Raw genomic sequence first — 18,375 nt, 5'->3', positions numbered from 1 at the left:
AAGTTAATGATTTTGGAAGTATTTGAATTGACAATCATCCAAATGCACTGATAGGTATCTGCACGTCAGCATGCTTTTTCTTCCACGATTTTAAAGAGCGTCATACGACTCTTGCTCAGAAGTTGTTTGATCAAGGTTACAACATTCAAGGCCCCAGTAAAGCTTTCAAAAATGTTATGGTAGTCATATAGAGGATATTTCTAAATTTGACGTATTAGTGACAAAAATTATGTCCGATGCAATTCCCTATTTGACTTGTGTTCCCGTTTTTTTCCAGATGAACATTGATTTGCCTTTGTATGTGTTTATGACGGGTGCCACCGGCGGGGCAGGATACGCTCACCTTTTCGCGAACACCTGGTATCATCTCTAGTTGATAGTAATTCATAAACACATGCTCATGATATAGTCGGAATTGAACAATCGAGATTTCTATTAAATATGGAAAGGGTTTTGTCGCTTGTATTTATTCGTGCATTCTAACTGAGCCACAGTGACATATGCATGTACTATGTTTCCCCTCAAACCCAAACGTCAGCATACGTACGTGCTGTGTGTGTATAATGCGTGCTCCATCCTTCCATACACTCGTCACACAAGGCAACATCACTACACACAGGAGAAGAGGGACACTAGATGACTTGGAAGGTATTTATACAGAAATTACTTGACCAAAACTTCTTGCATGATTGATTTTTATCTCACATAAAGATGTTCTAAGACGACGAACATCCAACCGAGAACCAGCGCGGATGCATTTGTAGGTAGATCACTGTTTATATGGCATTGTTTGTATATTCATGATGCTATCGCAGGCGTCTTTGGGTTACATTGTTTGTAAATTCATGACGCTATCGCAGACGTCTTTAGGTTACATTGTTTGTATATTCAGGATGCTATCGCAGGCGTCTTTAGGTTACATTGTTTGTAAATTCATGATGCTATCGCAGACGTTTTTAGGTTACATTGTTTGTAAATTCATGATGCTATCGCAGACGTCTCTAGGTTACATTGTTTGTACATTCATGATGCTATCGCAGACGTCTTTAGGTTACATTGTTTGTATATTCATGATGCTATCGCAGACGTCTTTAGGTTACATTGTTTGTATATTCAGGATGCTATCGCAGGCGTCTTTAGGTTACATTGTTTGTAAATTCATGATGCTATCGCAGAAGTCTTTAGGTTACATTGTTTGTATATTCAGGATGCTATCGCAGACGTCTTTAGGTTACATTGTTTGTACATTCATGATGCTATCGCAGAAGTCTTTAGGTTACATTGTTTGTATATTCATGATGCTATCGCAGACGTCTTTAGGTTGCATTGTTTGTATATTCATGATGCTATCGCAGACGTCTTTAGGCTACATTGTTTGTAAATTCATGATGCTATCGCAGACGTCTTTAGGTTACATTGTTTGTATATTCAGGATGCTATCGCAGACGTCTTTAGGTTACATTGTTTGTATATTCATGATGCTATCGCAGGCGTCTTTAGGTTACATTGTTTGTACATTCATGATGCTATCGCAGACGTCTTTAGGTTACATTGTTTGTACATTCATGATGTTATCGCAGACGTCTTTAGGTTACATTGTTTGTATATTCATGATGCTATCGCAGACGTCTTTAGGTTACATTGTTTGTATATTCATGATGCTATCGCAGACGTCTTTAGGTTATATTGTTTGTAAATTCATGACGCTATCGCAGACGTCTTTAGGTTACATTGTTTGTACATTCATGATGCTATCACAGAGGTCTTTAGGTTACATTGTTTGTATATTCATGATGCTATCGCAGACGTCTTTAGGTTATATTGTTTGTAAATTCATGACGCTATCGCAGACGTCTTTAGGTTACATTGTTTGTACATTCATGATGCTATCACAGAGGTCTTTAGGTTGCATTGTTTGTATATTCATGATGCTATCGCAGACGTCTTTAGGTTACATTGTTTGTATATTCATGATGCTATCGCAGACGTCTTTAGGTTACATTGTTTGTACATTCATGATGCTATCACAGAGGTCTTTAGGTTACATTGTTTGTAAATTCATGATGCTATCGCAGACGTCTTTAGGTTACATTGTTTGTATATTCATGATGCTATCGCAGACGTCTTTAGGTTACATTGTTTGTACATTCATGATGCTATCACAGAGGTCTTTAGGTTACATTGTTTGTATATTCAGGATGCTATCGCAGACGTCATTAGGTTACATTGTTTGTATATCCATGATGCTATCGCAGACGTCTTTAGGTTACATTGTTTGTAAATTCATGATGCTATCGCAGACGTCTTTAGGTTACATTGTTTGTATATTCATGATGCTATCGCAGACGTCTTTGGGTCACATTGTTTGTATATTCATGATGCTATCGCAGACGTCTTTAGGTTACATTGTTTGTACATTCATGATGCTATCGCAGACGTCTTTAGGTTACATTGTTTGTATATTCAGGATGCTATCGCAGACTTCTTTAGGTTACATTGTTTGTATATTCATGATGCTATCGCAGAAGTCTTTAGGTTACATTGTTTGTATATTCATGACACTATCGCAGACGTCTTTAGGTTACATTGTTTGTAAATCCATAACGCTATCGCAGACGTCTTTAGGTTACATTGTTTGCAACTGAACACACCAACCGCAACTGTAGGAACATGACTTTTTCAGTATGATTAAGTCTTCTTGAGGAATATTTAATGCATGACGATGACACGAATGCCCAATAATATGTCAACTTTTTGTAATCTGTGTAGAAACAACTATCAATTTGAAACATGTCCTAGTTGGATGGTCAGTTTGTATGTTTCTTGACGGCGGCCACACACCAATATTTCAATTGTTTGACAATCGCCTGTAAATAATGGAATATGGGGCTTGATGTTACGATCAACGTTTCACACACAAAAAGGTCACCAGATCAACACACGATGTATTTATTCGCCTAGTACAACAAGCATAGGGTATTCATGTCCCATTGTTACGGGATAGGCCCGTGGTGCGTGTCCTACTTTGATCATGAATTCTATCTGCGTACATAACACAAACTGACACCTAATTCGTATATGAAATGGCACGCCCATCATAAACAGATACAGGGGAAGAGTGTATTCTACATTAACACAGCGATTTATCTAGTGTGTACTCGTGATTCGTAAAGTGACGAAGGCCTGGGTTCGATTCCGCATATGGGCAAAATGTGTGAAGCTTATTACTGGTGTCACCAGCCAGTATATAGCTCGGATATTGCTTAAACTGACATAAACCTCTACAGCTTACTCACCCACACACCACCCACTCACTTACTCTTTAAGGAAGGCTCTTGTATTGTAAGTTACACAGAAAATTAATAACATTATATAAATAACAAAAACGTCCTGACAAGCAAGTATAAAGTGAAAGGTTTCTTGAATGCTAGGAAATATGCTGAGTTAGCATAAAATATAACATGAATCTCAAATCGAACTTTATGCAGTGAAGTAATAATGGCTTGTTCTTGTTGTGTTGTTGTTTGCATATTCCGTATATTTCAGACACGGACATATATACAATGGCGAAGTACTACAATTTGGTAGCGCTGAACATCGTCATCATTTTCCTGTTATTCACGTTGCCCATTCTGTCAGCCCTGTTCATTGTCCTATTGTCCCCGCTTGTAAACACAGGTAAGCATCGTTGATAATTCGTCGGAATCAAAGGTCATTGGAACTTAACTGTACATCCCTTAATGGGCCAGTATGCCCCTAACGTAATATCGTAATTATACGTATACCCAATGGTTTCATATAAAGGTCCATGCACGTGTTGATTCATCAGGTGACTGTGTTCAGTGTTGTACGAGTCTCGCTTGTGATCACACCACACTTGATAACCGTCATTGGCATATCTGTAACAGGTTGGTCTATGCCCCAGGTTAGCAAAGATGCTGTAGTGTCAGACATACAAGTACCCTTGTGATTGTTCGGTTTATCGTTAATCAGGACGGTAGGGTAGCCTCGTGCTAAATGCGTTCGATCGTCACTTCACAGGCCCGGGTTTGATTCCTTACCTGGCACAATGTGTCGTATCCAACTCTTGTGTTTCTGGAATATTGGCAAGAAGCGACGTAAAACCTTATCAACTAACGACTTCTAATGTTAAATGCGCTACATTATCTTTTCCTCATTAAGGTCATATAAAATGGTTCCTAATGTGTTTTTTGTAATTGCAGTTTTTCTCCTGAGTATCACCGATGCTATCACCTACACGTACCCCACCGAGGTCAGCCCAAGTTTTTGGGTCTTCTTCATCTGGGCCTTCATCTTCATCTGGCAGATCATCTGGATCTTCTACTCCATGAACTTGAGCTACCGGGTAGTGCGTGGAGGACCACCAGTCCTCCTCACCTCAGTCTTCCTCGGCATCTTCATCCTCAGCCTCCTGTTACACGTAGCCTTGAACATCGCCGCCGTTTTCCTGCTAGTGTTAGCCTTCGTCTTCCTGATGCTTCTCTCTGTAAGCCTCTTTGTCTGCCTAGCACTGTCTTACAAATCCCTGTATGACAATAGACAGATACTGGCTGATCAACGCCGTGGACTGGATGACTCCCTTGTCAGAGGTTTGGTCCACAACGGTCTAGGCCTGTACGCTACCTGGACCTTGATTGCTGCTCTGATAAACATCGCGGTCCTCATGACCTATAGATCTAATCCACCGATTGACCAGAGCACTGCCTCCACTGTAAGCCTGGCCTTCATAGCCGCGTTTTTGGTCCTCTACTTCATCACTGACCTTACCGTGTTTGACAAATATTCCCGCTACACCTTCACACCCTACGCTGCTCTTTTATGGGCGCTTGTTGCTATCCTGGTCAACAACGTTGATTTCAGAAAGCACAACACCATCTTCACCGCCGTGTTGCTTGGGCTGACTGGTTTGAGCTTAATTGTCAAGATTGTTGTGGTGTGTGTCAAGAAGAAAACCAAGCCCTTGTTTCCTGACCCAACTGTTGTCAGGGACACTGTAGTTGGACACAGTGGACTTTAGTCAGTAAGTGAGTGAGTTTGGTTTAACGCCGCTTTTAACAGTATTCCAGTTATATCGCGGCGTGTCAGTTTAAGGTGGGAGGAAAGCTCGAAGTGATGCAGGTCTGAGACGTTTACCTCTTCGGTGAAACCCACGGGCACGGGTATGGTGCTGACAAACCTAGAAACATAATCGGTGCGAACCGGGATTCGAACCCACAATCATAGGTTCCTGGCGTGCCCAAGGGACGCATCTCTGCACAGCGAATCGCGGCGCCTTAGACGACTGGGCCACCCGTGCCCCCCGGACTTTAGTCAGGGATCATTGCAGTGGTACAAACTGTTACAAGCTTCACTACTTCCATAAGAGTTTCAGTTCACAGACCTATTTGGATGATTAGAAATAGTTGTAGTGGTAAAGGGTGAAGCTAGCCATGTTTTAAATGCAGGATGTTTTCAAACGGGATGTGCCCGCTCCCCCTCACAATATTAAATTGTCGGTTCTCGTTGGCCCAGTTGGTGAAGTTTTTACTAATGAACTGGCGATAACTTACAACTTTTAACCCAGTCATCTGCAGGTTCCTCCATGCCCTGCTACATACTGACCCCGTCAACGGAAGCTACGTTTCGGGTCGCATACTATGGTACTCCGACTTACTGTGCTCAAATGTGATACGCACGTATTCATCAACACGTTGGGCGTCAATGTAGCGGCCGTAAAATGTCCCAGTCCGTTAACGAGATTTGAAACACGGACCTTCTGGTCCAAAGTACATGTTCAACCAGCAGTGAATGGGTACCCGGTAGGATGAGATGGCAATGTGGTTGTTAACTTACTAGCGCCTAACAGGCAGCGTGGGTTGTATTCTCCCCAGGGAGGTGAGAATGATTCTTGGGTGCACGTTGTTCCAGTCTGGCACCTTGTCCGTCTGTGGGGAGACTCCACACCCTGCTACACCAGCATCATAGCAACAACCGGATGTCCTAGAACAATTCGTCTTTGTACATGTACATATATGTTCCTTCTTTTACACAGTTTCAGTAGAGGTATCTTGGTTTAGGTTTATTTTGCACGTTTTTCAACCACATGCTAACGGCTACACAAAGTAGTCGATTTATTTGCAGGGGGCAGTTTCGAAATCTACACTATATTGTACACACGCTTTGGGTTTAGCACTCACATTGTGATTAAAGTATGTTCTGAAATAAATACGTGTTGTCTGAAGTGTGATGTATACTGTCTTACGAACAAAGCACATACCAGAGTGCTCCTTGTTTAAATAGGACGACCACATTATTAAGCGTTTTTTTCCGATGAGGTGAAAAGGGGTTTAACGTCGCGTCCAAGAACATTGCACTTTTATAGCGACTTAAATGCACATTTGTGTGTGTGGCTACTTGTACTAGTCAGGACTGTTGCTGATTTATAGTGCCAGCCCTCTGAGATACCATGCCGCAGTTTAACATAAATACCCCACTCAGACACAGTATACTGACTCCGAGCCGACCAATCCTTGTTTAGACCCTTAATGCCGAGCGCTAAGCAGTGTAACACCAAGTTACGTCTTTTGGTATGACGCAGCCGGGGATCGAACCTCGGACCTTTTCACCCTTCATAGAAATGCGTCATATCATGACAAGAAGAGGGCACAGGACGTCCAGTCGTCTACGGCTCCGCAGTTTGTTATGCTGCAAACTCGGATTGGCTGCTCGAATCTCACAATTGCCTTGATTATGTGACCCTGTTTGTCAGCAAGCCAAACTGTATCCCTAATCCAACCACATCAAGCTGACCCACTCAACCTTTGACAGCGAGACTGATATATTCAATTTACAAAAGCAACAGCTTAAGGGGGTCATATAATATGAATCACTTGCTACAAAATGAGTCAGTTTCAAGGCAACAGTAATGCTTTTTGTATCGCAAAGTCATCCAGCGTCCAATGACACTTAGACTCAGAATCATAATTAATATAAAGTTAAACACGGCGTTAAACCAAAATTTCTAACCCATTGCAAGTTAATTCCATATCACCAAAATATATCGCACTCATTGCTGGGGCTGGGACGAGTCCAAATTTACTACTACCTACAGTCATAGTCGCCTTTTGCGGCAAGCATAGGTTGCTGAAGACCTATTCTACCCCGGGTGGGAACAAAGTGTATCATAGTACATACGTGATATGACATGTAATGGTACATATTGGCTGGGACGAGTCCAAATTTACTACCTAAGTGTACCCACCTCCCTATTACCCGACCCTTCCCGGGTACCAACTGTAGGTCTCAGGAGATGTCTCAAAATGTCCGATTGGGAACATTTTTAGCATAGCACTGGCAAAACGTATGTAGATACATGTATTAAACAATCTGGTCATTCATACACTGAAGTTGAAAGTTCTATCTTTATTCAACCATATGACAAATCAGAAGGAATGGGTGCATAGTGAGAAAGAAATGCGAACATTAGTGACCTGTAGTGTTATCATAGAGTTCTAGATAAGTTTTGTCATTAAACATTATATCACGTGACTAACCACGGGTCCGGGTAGTCCTGTGGGTACCCGGGTCCTACTCAGTACCCACCCGTCCCGGGTACCCGACTTACCCGTCCCAGCCATGCTTTTGGAAGGGTTTCTACTATTGTCACAGCAACTGATAACGAACGCAACTTTACGCTACAATTTCAAAACGCATATTTTTTTGCAACACATACCAGTTGTGTAAAACAAATGCATCACAAATTCGTTTCTGATTTATGATCTTTGGAAACATTTTGTAGAATCTTCCTATTTCAGTTAAAATTAAAAGTAACTGAAAGCCTCCCATGAAAGACATTATATTACCAGGATCACATGAACCATCGCTTGAAAAGTATCGGTTATTATTCATAAATCTATGAACTCGACCTCGCACGTTATTTGAATACAAGGTAAGTCGAAAGGGGCATTAGCCATTCCGCTCAGCAGTCGGTCGCCATGGCAATCATAACGTCCCACTGAATAAACTTTACCTGTCAGCCACATACTGAGGTCATGCGAGTTGTGGATATTCGATGTTTTGTTAGTTTGTTTGTTTTGTTGTTTAACGCCGCACTCAGCAATATCCCACCTATATGACGGCGGTCTGTAAATAATCCAGTCTGGGCCGTGTACTATGTAAGGAGAAAGGTGTACCAGTTGACTTCTTTGGTTCACTGCGTTATAGGGACTGACCATTCATGTTTTCTGGGGATATTGGTATTTTTTTTAAAACCCTTATCAGTTCCCCCAATGCTTGAAACATCACTTGTTCACTGGCTATACTGGGTGTTTGGGACAAAAATCTGCAGTGGCGCCCCAAGAAGTCCACAGACATGGAAACTTGGATGTCAAACAACATGCAAAGCCAAGTAACAGTATATTCTTTGGGGGTTTTCGAAACAACAATTCTTTAAATCTTATCATTATTTTGTCAAAACGAATAATTTTCAACTTCCGAAATAACTATCCACCAACATTCCAATATATACAGAAGGACCGCACTGAATTGTATAAGTTAAAGTATACATCCGTCATCAATTGTAATAGAGATTACCTCAATAAGCTTTGGTGAAGCTGTCGGGCTTTATTTCTTTGAATATATTGTTTTGCAAAACCGTGTAAATGTTTAGAAAAATAACACATCATTTAAAAAAAATCTTTCACTAGACATGATCGATGTTCGGGACTATAATTTACTGTGGCGCCCCCCAAATTGTTTTGACTCGACCTTTCAGATCAAACGTATACAATAAGGTAATCAAATATTTTGTCGCAAAACTACTAAAACTACTCGATGATGGGAACTATACAATAACTGGATGGTGGGAAGAATACAATAACTGAATGGTGGGAAGTATACAATAACTGGATGGTGGGAAATATACAATAACTGAATGGTGGGAAGTATACAATAACTGGATGGTGGGAAGTATACAATAACTGAATGGTGGGAAGTATACAATAACTGGATGGTGGGAAGTATACAATAACTGAATGGTGGGAAGTATACAATAACTGGATGGTGGGAAGTATACAATAACTGAATGGTGGGAAGTATACAATAACTGAATGGTGGGAAGTACACAATAACTGGATGGTGGGAAGTATACAATAACTGAATGGTGGGAAGTATACAATAACTGGATGGTGGGAAGAATACACTAACTGAATGGTGGGAAGTATACAATAACTGGATGGTGGGAAGTATAAATAATTGGATGGTGGGAAGTATACACTAACTGGATGGTGGGAAGTATACAATAACTCGATGGTGGGAAGTATACAATAACTGGATGGTGGGAAGTATACAATAACTGAATGGTGGGAAGTATACAATAACTGGATGGTGGGAAGTATACAATAACTGGATGTTGGGAAGAATACAATAACTGGATGGTGGGAAGTATAAATAATTGGATGGTGGGAAGTATACACTAACTGGATGGTGGGAAGTATACAATAACTCGATGGTGGGAAGTATACAATAACTGGATGGTGGGAAGTATACAATAACTGGATGGTGGGAAGAATACAATAACTGGATGGTGGGAAGTATAAATAACTGGATGGTGGGAAGTATACACTAACTGGATGGTGGGAAGTATACAATAACTCGATGGTGGGAAGTATACAATAACTGGATGGTGGGAAGTATACAATAACTGAATGGTGGGAAGTACACAATAACTGGATGGTGGGAAGTATACAATAACTGAATGGTGGGAAGTATACAATAACTGAATGGTGGGAAGAATACAATAACTGGATGGTGGGAAGTATACAATAACTGGATGGTGGGAAGTATACAATAACTGGATGGTGGAGAAGTACACAATAACTCGAAGGTGGGAAGTATACAATAACTGGATTGTGGGAAGTATACAATAACTGGATGGTGGGAAGTATACAATAACTGGATGGTGGGAAGTATACAATAACTGGATGGTGGGAAGTATACAATAACTGGATGGTGGGAAGTACACAATAACTCGAAGGTGGGAAGTATACAATAACTGGATGGTGGGAAGAATACAATAACTGAATGGTAGGAAGAATACAATAACTGGATGGTGGGAAGTATACAATAACTGGATGGTGGGAAGTATACAATAACTGGATGGTGGGAAGTATACAATAACTGGATGGTGGGAAGTATACAATAACTGGATGGTGGGAAGTATACAATAACTGGATGGTGGGAAGTATACAATAACTGGATGGTGGGAAGTATACAATAACTGGATGTTGGGAAGAATACAATAACTGGATGGTGGGAAGTATAAATAATTGGATGGTGGGAAGTATACACTAACTGGATGGTGGGAAGTATACAATAACTCGATGGTGGGAAGTATACAATAACTGGATGGTGGGAAGAATACAATAACTGGATGGTGGGAAGTATACAATAACTGGATGGTGGGAAGTATACAATAACTGGATGGTGGGAAGTATACAATAACTGGATGGTGGGAAGTATACAATAACTGGATGGTGGGAAGTATACAATAACTGGATGGTGGGAAGTATACAATAACTGGATGGTGGAGAAGTATACAATAACTGGATGGTAGGAAGAATACAATAACTGGATGGTGGGAAGAATACAATAACTGGATGGTGGGAAGAATACAATAACTGGATGGTGGGAAGTATACAATAACTGGATGGTGGAGAAGTACACAATAACTCGAAGGTGGGAAGTATACAATAACTGGATGGTGGGAAGTATACAATAACTGGATGGTGGGAAGTATACAATAACTGGATGGTGGGAAGTACACAATAACTGGATGGTGGGAAGTATACAATAACTGGATTGTGGGAAGTACACAATAACTCGAAGGTGGGAAGTACACAATAACTGGATGGTGGGGAGAATACAATAACTGGATGGTGGGAAGCATAGGTTAAAATGGATTGTCGTTTATAATATATACGGGACATTCGTCACGCAATGAAATCGTGAACAAAACATAACTCTCGACCAGGCCAGCATTGTCATGTCACTGTATAGCTGTCCTGAATCATGTAATCAGAAGCTTTGATGAAGAAAGTACGGTCGTAGCTGTTGTGAGTAGCAACACAATGGTAGTGTGCACACCAATGTACTTCTAGCACACTATAGCGTAAACTCATTGTGTGCACCCGCATATATATGCACAAAAACTTAAAGAAAAACTACACTCCATGTAGCGGTATGACTGTGTACAGCGTGTGTGCAATCTGTGTCTGGCAGCTTATGGCTGGGAGTGCAGGAATGGCATTTGAGGTGCCTCCTACTGTCATACGTTTTCCGGGTGCCCTCAAATTAGTGGTACCATTCAGTAAGTGTTACTTTCTCATGTTATCAAATATAACTAACATCAAATATACTTCCTAAGAATATGTTGAGTGATATATTTTACATATAGAAAACTTTTTTTACCGTCAATACTGATGAAGATGATGAAGGTCATGGCACTGCAACTCGCTGCCCGAAGTTGCTGCCTTTAGGCTATCAGAACCCAGTGACCGCTGGTTCGAATCTCAGATAATGTTTTTAGGTTTTTCACTACCAGATATGGTTTCACCAAAGTGGTGAACATCTACAACTTGCAACAGGCTTTCTTCCATCACAAAGCTGACACACAATAATATAACAGAAATACAGCCTGCCCAATTTATGCAATGGACGGTGACGTGTATGGGTTTTAAATTCTTATTCAAAGAAGTCAAAAGGACAAAGTTAATTTACAAGGATCTTTTCACCAAGTTATTTTACAAATATATGTTCACTGATTTGTTTTCACACTCGGATGCATCAATAATGCATAAAATACAGCTCTAAAATAATACGTCTGACGAAATATAGATTTTGATGCGCACCAAATAAATGCGACCAACCACTATTTTATATTTTTATTTATATTTTTAATTACTAAACGATTACCTTCGCTTAACTATATCTACTCACAGAATTGTATTTTCTGCTTACAAGTATGCAAGCATGGGATGGGTTATGTATAACTGACATACAGTATATCAATCTGATATCAATTAACGTGAATAAATGAAACAAGTTATCCAATTAAAAGATGCAGTTGGACAGATGGGGTGTAACATATACTGAAGAGAAACGTCACCCCAAATAACATGAGAAGTTGTCATTTAAATATCTGGGTAATTTTTTTCAAAGTTACTGTAATTTAACATTGCCTTGTCCGGAAAAATGAAATGTGATGATAAAAAAACAAACAGATGACAATAAAACCGATCGCGGCAACGGCCAAGGTAACCCGATGCACGTGAGTTTCGTGCAAATTGAAATGCACATGCGTTCCTCCATTTCTTGCCCTATAAAAATCCACCCAGATCGGATAACATTCATTCGTTATTGAATTGCTACCACATGCCAAGATTGACAAGAAATCAGCGACACCAAGCCCTTGGACGATTGCAAGCTGGACAAACCGCCCTGCAAGTAGCCAATGCATTTCAAGTCCACGTAAGGACAATATACAGGCTCCAGCAATGGTATCAGACCACCAAGACTACAGATGACCGACCACGTAGTGGAAGACCAAGGGTCACCACCCGACGTCAGGATCGTCAGATTGTGCGACAGCATCTTCAAGATTGCCTTGTTACTGCTGCGGAAACTGTTCGACAGACCATGGGGACACACCAGCGACACATTAGTGCGGACACCGTGCTTCCACGACTGACGAGCAGACACCTCCAATGTCACAGGCCACACCGAGGACCCTATCTAACACCAAGTCATCGCCGGGACCGTGGGCAACACAGCACCAGCATTGGCGCCACCAGCAGTGGAGAAGAGTCCTTTTCTCAGACGAGAGCCGTTACTGTATCTCAACAGCAGAAGAATCTGGCGACGCCGTGGGCATCGTTATTCGGATGCTTGTGTTGTTGAGGAGACTCGTGGGGTGGTCCGTGCATCATGGTGTGGGGTGGAATTGTGAGGGTCGGCACTGTGGTCTTCCAGAACATCGATGAAGGGAGAGGCAATGGTGTCACAGCAGTTCGGTACCTTGATCAAGTCTTGAGACCACACGACATACCTCATTTGGCACGTCCCCTCAACCACGAGTTTCAGCATGATAACGCCCGTGCCCACACTGCAAGAGCAACAAGAGACTTCCTCCAGCAGAATGGCATCAGAACCATGCAGTGACCTGCCCTCAGTCCCGATTCAAATCCCATTGAGCACCTGTTGGACGAGATTCAAAGACGGCTGAATGACGTCCGACCAAGGCCGACAACTGCAGCTGAACTGCGTCAGGCGTTCCTCAGAGTGTGGGCTCAAGTATATATGGCCTTCATCAACCGCCTCATCCATTCCATGTATCGACGTTGCACGGCAGTCATCAATGCACATGGTGGACACACTAGATACTGACTTGTGATGCCATTTTTTCAGAGACTAGTGTTGTGTTTCACTTTCAGAACATTTGACACTTTAATTTCAACCTTGATGATCAGTTTTGTCAAGTTTCATCCTTTTTAATATGTCTCAAAGTATGTTTTCAGTGTTTGGACAAATAAGGTTTCTCATATATCTATCCATGGTGACGTTTCTTTTGCGGTTCAGTATATGTGTGTATTCTTCTAAAATATGTTATACACTGTACATGTTATCTGTGAGCTCTTGTATATATTGTGTACATGCTATATGTAAGATCGTGTACATAGTTTACGTTTTATCTGTGGGCACGTGTCTAGTTTAGTTAATGTTTTCTGTGAGGTCTTGTAAATATTTTATACGTTTTATCTGCGAGCACGCGTCTAGTTTAATTAATGTTTTCTGTGAGGTCTCGTATATATTTTATACGTTTTAACTGTGGGGACGCGTCTAGTTTAATTAATGTTTTCTGTGAGGTCTCGTATATATTTTATACGTTTTATCTGTGAGCACGCGTCTAGTTTAATTAATGTTTGCTGTGAGGTCTCGTACATATTTCATACGTTTTATCCGTGAGCTCGTGTATATATTCAGTACATATTATCTATATGGATAACTTGTTGCTGTCTACTTCTTTGCCTCTGTTTATGGCAAACATGGGTTACGGGTACCCATTCTAATCCGAAATCTCCACATGCAGCAGTCGATAGGATTCTTGCTGTTTTACAGAATCCCAAATTCCATTTTCAGAAAGCAAGGCATCAGACCAAGAAAAGATGGACAAGCGTGTAAACGACCTCGAGTGATTGTCCTTGAATCAAATAGCATATATTCGCACACTGTCCTGCGGTCGTCTCAGTGATGTGGTGTATAGCGGGTCTGCCTGGAGAGCCTGTTTCAGTCCCCTGACCGCTTCATACCAAGAGACAATAAACGATGGTACTTGTTATTCTCTGCTGGGCGTTCGGCATAAAGGGATAAAATTCGCACTGACCTGGTCGGAGATGTCCCGTGGGTGTCCGTGTTTACCTCTGGCATCGTATCTCCATGTGCTAGCACGATAAAACCGTAACGTCCAGATTGGAACAAACAGGCACGTCGCTATATGAGTACACTAATCTTTAACGGTAATTTAAATTCCATTTTAGCTCACCTCAACCCATATTGACCGAAAATGGAAAAAAACTTCTCAAAACTCAAATGCAGGAATTGTTGTTATCATGTTGTTTTTAATCTTATTACTTTTCCCAAAAGGATCACATATGCAGTTCACATGTTTCTTTTTATTTTTAAAGCCAGTAAAAGGTTTTAAATATGTTATTCTGAACAATGCTTGTCTCTACAAAAGCTTTATTTACATTGTTCATCATCTTGAGAGGGAACGAAAATCGGAGGTTTAACTTCAACTGGAATTAACGCCTCCTAAAAATGAACTGATTTGTTCTGAAACGTGGTTAGTTCTTCACACAGTTGATAAGACTATCACGACAAAGTCATGATCATCAATATGAATATCAATTTTAAGTTATCAACGATTTGGACCACAGTTACTGTGGGTAGAAACATTTGGTTATGTAACTGCACAATACCAGATGGCATGTTAAGGCATGTTCAAATAGCTAATTCTCACTGATTTACAACATCTGAACTAAAAATAGGTGTGTTAGTGTTAGTGTTAGTCTCTCTCCCTCTGTGTGTGTGTGTGTGTGTGTGTGTGTGTGTGTGTGTGTGTGTGTGTGTGTGTGTGTGTGTGTGTGTGTGTGTGTGTGTGTGTGTGTGTGTGTGTGTGTGTGTGTGTGCGACAAAATGCCGGTTTTTATCAAGCTTGTTAACTGAAATACCTTGCCGCAGGTTTGACATGGATACCCTTTTCAGGCACAGAGTAGCCGACAAGGATATGCGAATGATCGTTCGATGATCCATATGTTCAGCAGAGATTTTGTGATTCTCGAAAGGGTATTGTCGCTTTTATTTATCAAAATAAAGAATACCAATAATTACAATTACAGATCATACCAGGTATGTAATTATATCTCTTTTGTTCTAGAGAATATGTTGCATGGCAACGAAAACAAGGAGGACCGTCTTGGTTACAGCAATAGGTAATCCATTTTGTCAATTTAGTCTTTTTTCATAAAAAAAATCTGATTATCTTCTTAAATCTATTAAAGGTTATATGCAACATCAGTAAGTCAGCACAAAGTGATGATGGTCCCTAAAGATCGATACAACAATATCAACGCGGATCGTTCGTATCCGCAGTTCTCGCAGAACGCACATTTGTTACACGTCAATGGATAGCTGAGCCTGGTATCTAAGTTACATTTCGAAAGCGAGGTCCGCATATTTGCCAAGTTTTTCCTCAATCTTGTCAATCACATTAATGTCAAAGGGGACTGAAAATTCAGTGATATAAATGATTTCATTGGATTGATAAAAAAGGACAAGATCAGGTATGTTGGTCTGGATGGACCTCTGTGTCAAAACCACAAGCAATGCGAAGACGGTAATAAAATGATCGAGCTACACCATCATGTTGCTTAAAATACCGTGTCGGTGCCAAAGCTGGGCAACCACTGACAATGTGTTGGACAGTCTCATTAAATTCATTCCAAAATCTACGTTTCATATTTACATTTTGATGCAAAATCACACATTGACGGTTTCGAGTGAGTGACAGGTCCTGAGCAACGAACAGAAAACCTTCTGTTTCACTTTTCAGGCTAGCCGACTTCATCCAACCGATCTGCACTCTATGGCTCAACATTAAAAAATGCTTGACAAAGAGTTGGCTTAAAACACTTGTAAATAACAGTTACAGCCATTATGCTAAGACGTACAATGGACGTGACGTTTGACGTACTTTAACGTCCTGGGCAGACCCTTCAATAACTCTGCTGATAAGTATCGCATCAAATGTAAGAAACAAGCAATATAATACTATGTTCGTACAGACTTATCTTTTACGATCATATTCCATCTCGCACCGGAAAACAGATCTTTACGATTTAATTTTGATAATATTTCTTCCTTGCTATGTCCATGACAAATGTCATTGGATTACAATCTCCCTAGGGGGCACGGGTGGCCCAGTCGTTTATTGCGCCGCGATTCGCTGTGCAGAGTTCCGTCCCTTGGGCACGCCAGAAACCTATGAGTGTGGGTTCGAATACGGGTTCGTCCCGACTATGTTTCTAGGTTTGTCAGCGCCATACCCGTGCTCGTGGGTTTCACCAAAGTGGTAAACGTCTGAGACCTGCATCACTTCGGGCTTTCCTCCCACATTAAGCAGACACGCCGCGATATTACTGGAATAATGTTAAAAGCTGCGTTAAACCCAACTCACTCACTCACATATAATCTCCCTGTATCTGATATCCACATATACAATTCATTTCAGCGTCGCCTCGTGATTTAATATTTCATAGCTTAGAACATGTTATTCTCTACTTTGATCACTGATTTTGCGTTTGAAATTTCGTGACAAAATTCGTGTGTAACACTATGAACACAAATGCCTTACAATGCTCTAGAAATCTCAACACCTATCAAACACATAGCGGACAAAGAAGGTATTTCTTACATGCGTGTTTGTGTTCGTTTGATGCCGTTTTATGGTGCCAGCCCACTGAGATACCATGCCGCAGAGTGACATGGATATCTGCCAATAATCGGGTCTGTACCGCCGTCGGGTGTGGTGAGGTGAAATTGGGTTTAACGTCGCGTCCAAGATTATTGCATTTCTATAGCGACCTGCATGCAAGCATGTGTGTGTGTGTATTTTTGTGTGTGTGTGTGTATTTTTGTGTGTGTGTGTGTGTGTGTGTGTGTGTGTGTGTTTTTGTGTGTGTGTGTGTATTTTGTGTGTGTGTGTGTGTGTGTGTGTGTGTGTGTGTATTTTTTTTTGTGTGTGTGTGTGTGTGTGTGTGTGTGTGTGTGTGTGTGTGTGTGTGTGTGTGTGTGTGTGTGTGTGTGTGTGTGTGTGTGTGTGTATTTTTGTGTGTGTGTGTACTGCTTGTGGCTGCCTGTACTAGACCGGACTGATGCCGATTTATAGTGCTAGCTCACTGAGATGTGCATCTATTTTTACTTCAATGATCTTTGATTACTGCATTCAGCGGACATATTTTAAATAATAATTGATGTTTTTTTCTTCAAAATTTAAATGCACCTTTACACGTTTTATGTTCAAAAAGGGGCACGGGTGGCCCAGTCGTTGAAGGCGCCGCGACTCGCTGTGCACGCCAGAAACCTGCGATTGTTGGTTCGAATCCCGGTTCATCCCGATTATGTTTCTAGGTTTGTCAGCACCATACCCGTGCTCGTGGGTTTCACCGAAGTGGTAAACGACCGAGACCTCCATCACTTCGGACTTTCCCCCCACATTAAGCTGACACGCCGCGATATAACTGGAATACTGTTAAAAGCGGCTATAAAACCATCTCACTCAATCACGTTATGTTTAAAAAGGTAGAGATACTATAGGGACCATTCAGACAATAAATGACCCTTTGTCACACTGTCCGACTGCAGTATCCAAACGGAATGAAAGACACTTCTCTCAGGGATTTTCTCATAGTAACACCATCCCAAGGAGATGTCTAGAGGTACCAGTCAGTTTTTTGTGTGGAAATGGCCATTGGTTTGAGTCTTACGCTGAATAAGACTTCTTTTTTGTGTTTTCTCACATCGATTCAAAACCTCATTTCTGTTCTATCAATGTAAAAACCCATAGAACAATATGAATGACCCTCCGGTGTGAAGTGTGTTTGAAAGGTAACAGTTGGATACTGTTTATTTTTCTTCAATCATACTTTGTATATTTGTTATATAATTTCAAAATTAAGTGCGTGGTTAAATTATGAAAGATATGAATTCGACAGTTTAACAAGCAATTCATGCATTTCATAGCTGTTAAGTATGTGTGAACGC

General features: G+C 41.0%; 1 protein-coding gene across 1 annotated transcript; it reads left to right on the top strand.

Annotated features, from left to right (window-relative positions):
- Positions 1–3,563: 3,563 nt before the first annotated feature.
- On the top strand, positions 3,564–5,038 carry LOC139457367 (uncharacterized). The gene is made up of 2 exons (XM_071238773.1): positions 3,564–3,678; positions 4,224–5,038. The coding sequence occupies exons 1-2, from the start codon at positions 3,564–3,566 to the stop codon at positions 5,036–5,038; spliced, it is 930 nt and encodes a 309-aa protein (XP_071094874.1).
- Positions 5,039–18,375: the final 13,337 nt, after the last annotated feature.

The sequence above is a fragment of the Haliotis cracherodii genome, unplaced genomic scaffold, assembly GCF_022045235.1.
Source record: "Haliotis cracherodii isolate W230 unplaced genomic scaffold, xgHalCrac1.p SCAF_12, whole genome shotgun sequence".
In the NCBI taxonomy this organism is placed as follows: domain Eukaryota; kingdom Metazoa; phylum Mollusca; class Gastropoda; order Lepetellida; family Haliotidae; genus Haliotis; species Haliotis cracherodii.
This window is presented reverse-complemented; position numbering and strand designations above follow the sequence as displayed.

Excerpts from the sequence above, each read along its gene's own strand:
- LOC139457367 (XM_071238773.1), top strand. The coding sequence starts at position 3,564 with ATGGCGAAGTACTACAATTTGGTAGCGCTGAACATCGTCATCATTTTC. Across the intron at positions 3,679-4,223 it reads GTCCCCGCTTGTAAACACAG|TTTTTCTCCTGAGTATCACC; the intron begins GTAAGCATCGTT and ends TTGTAATTGCAG.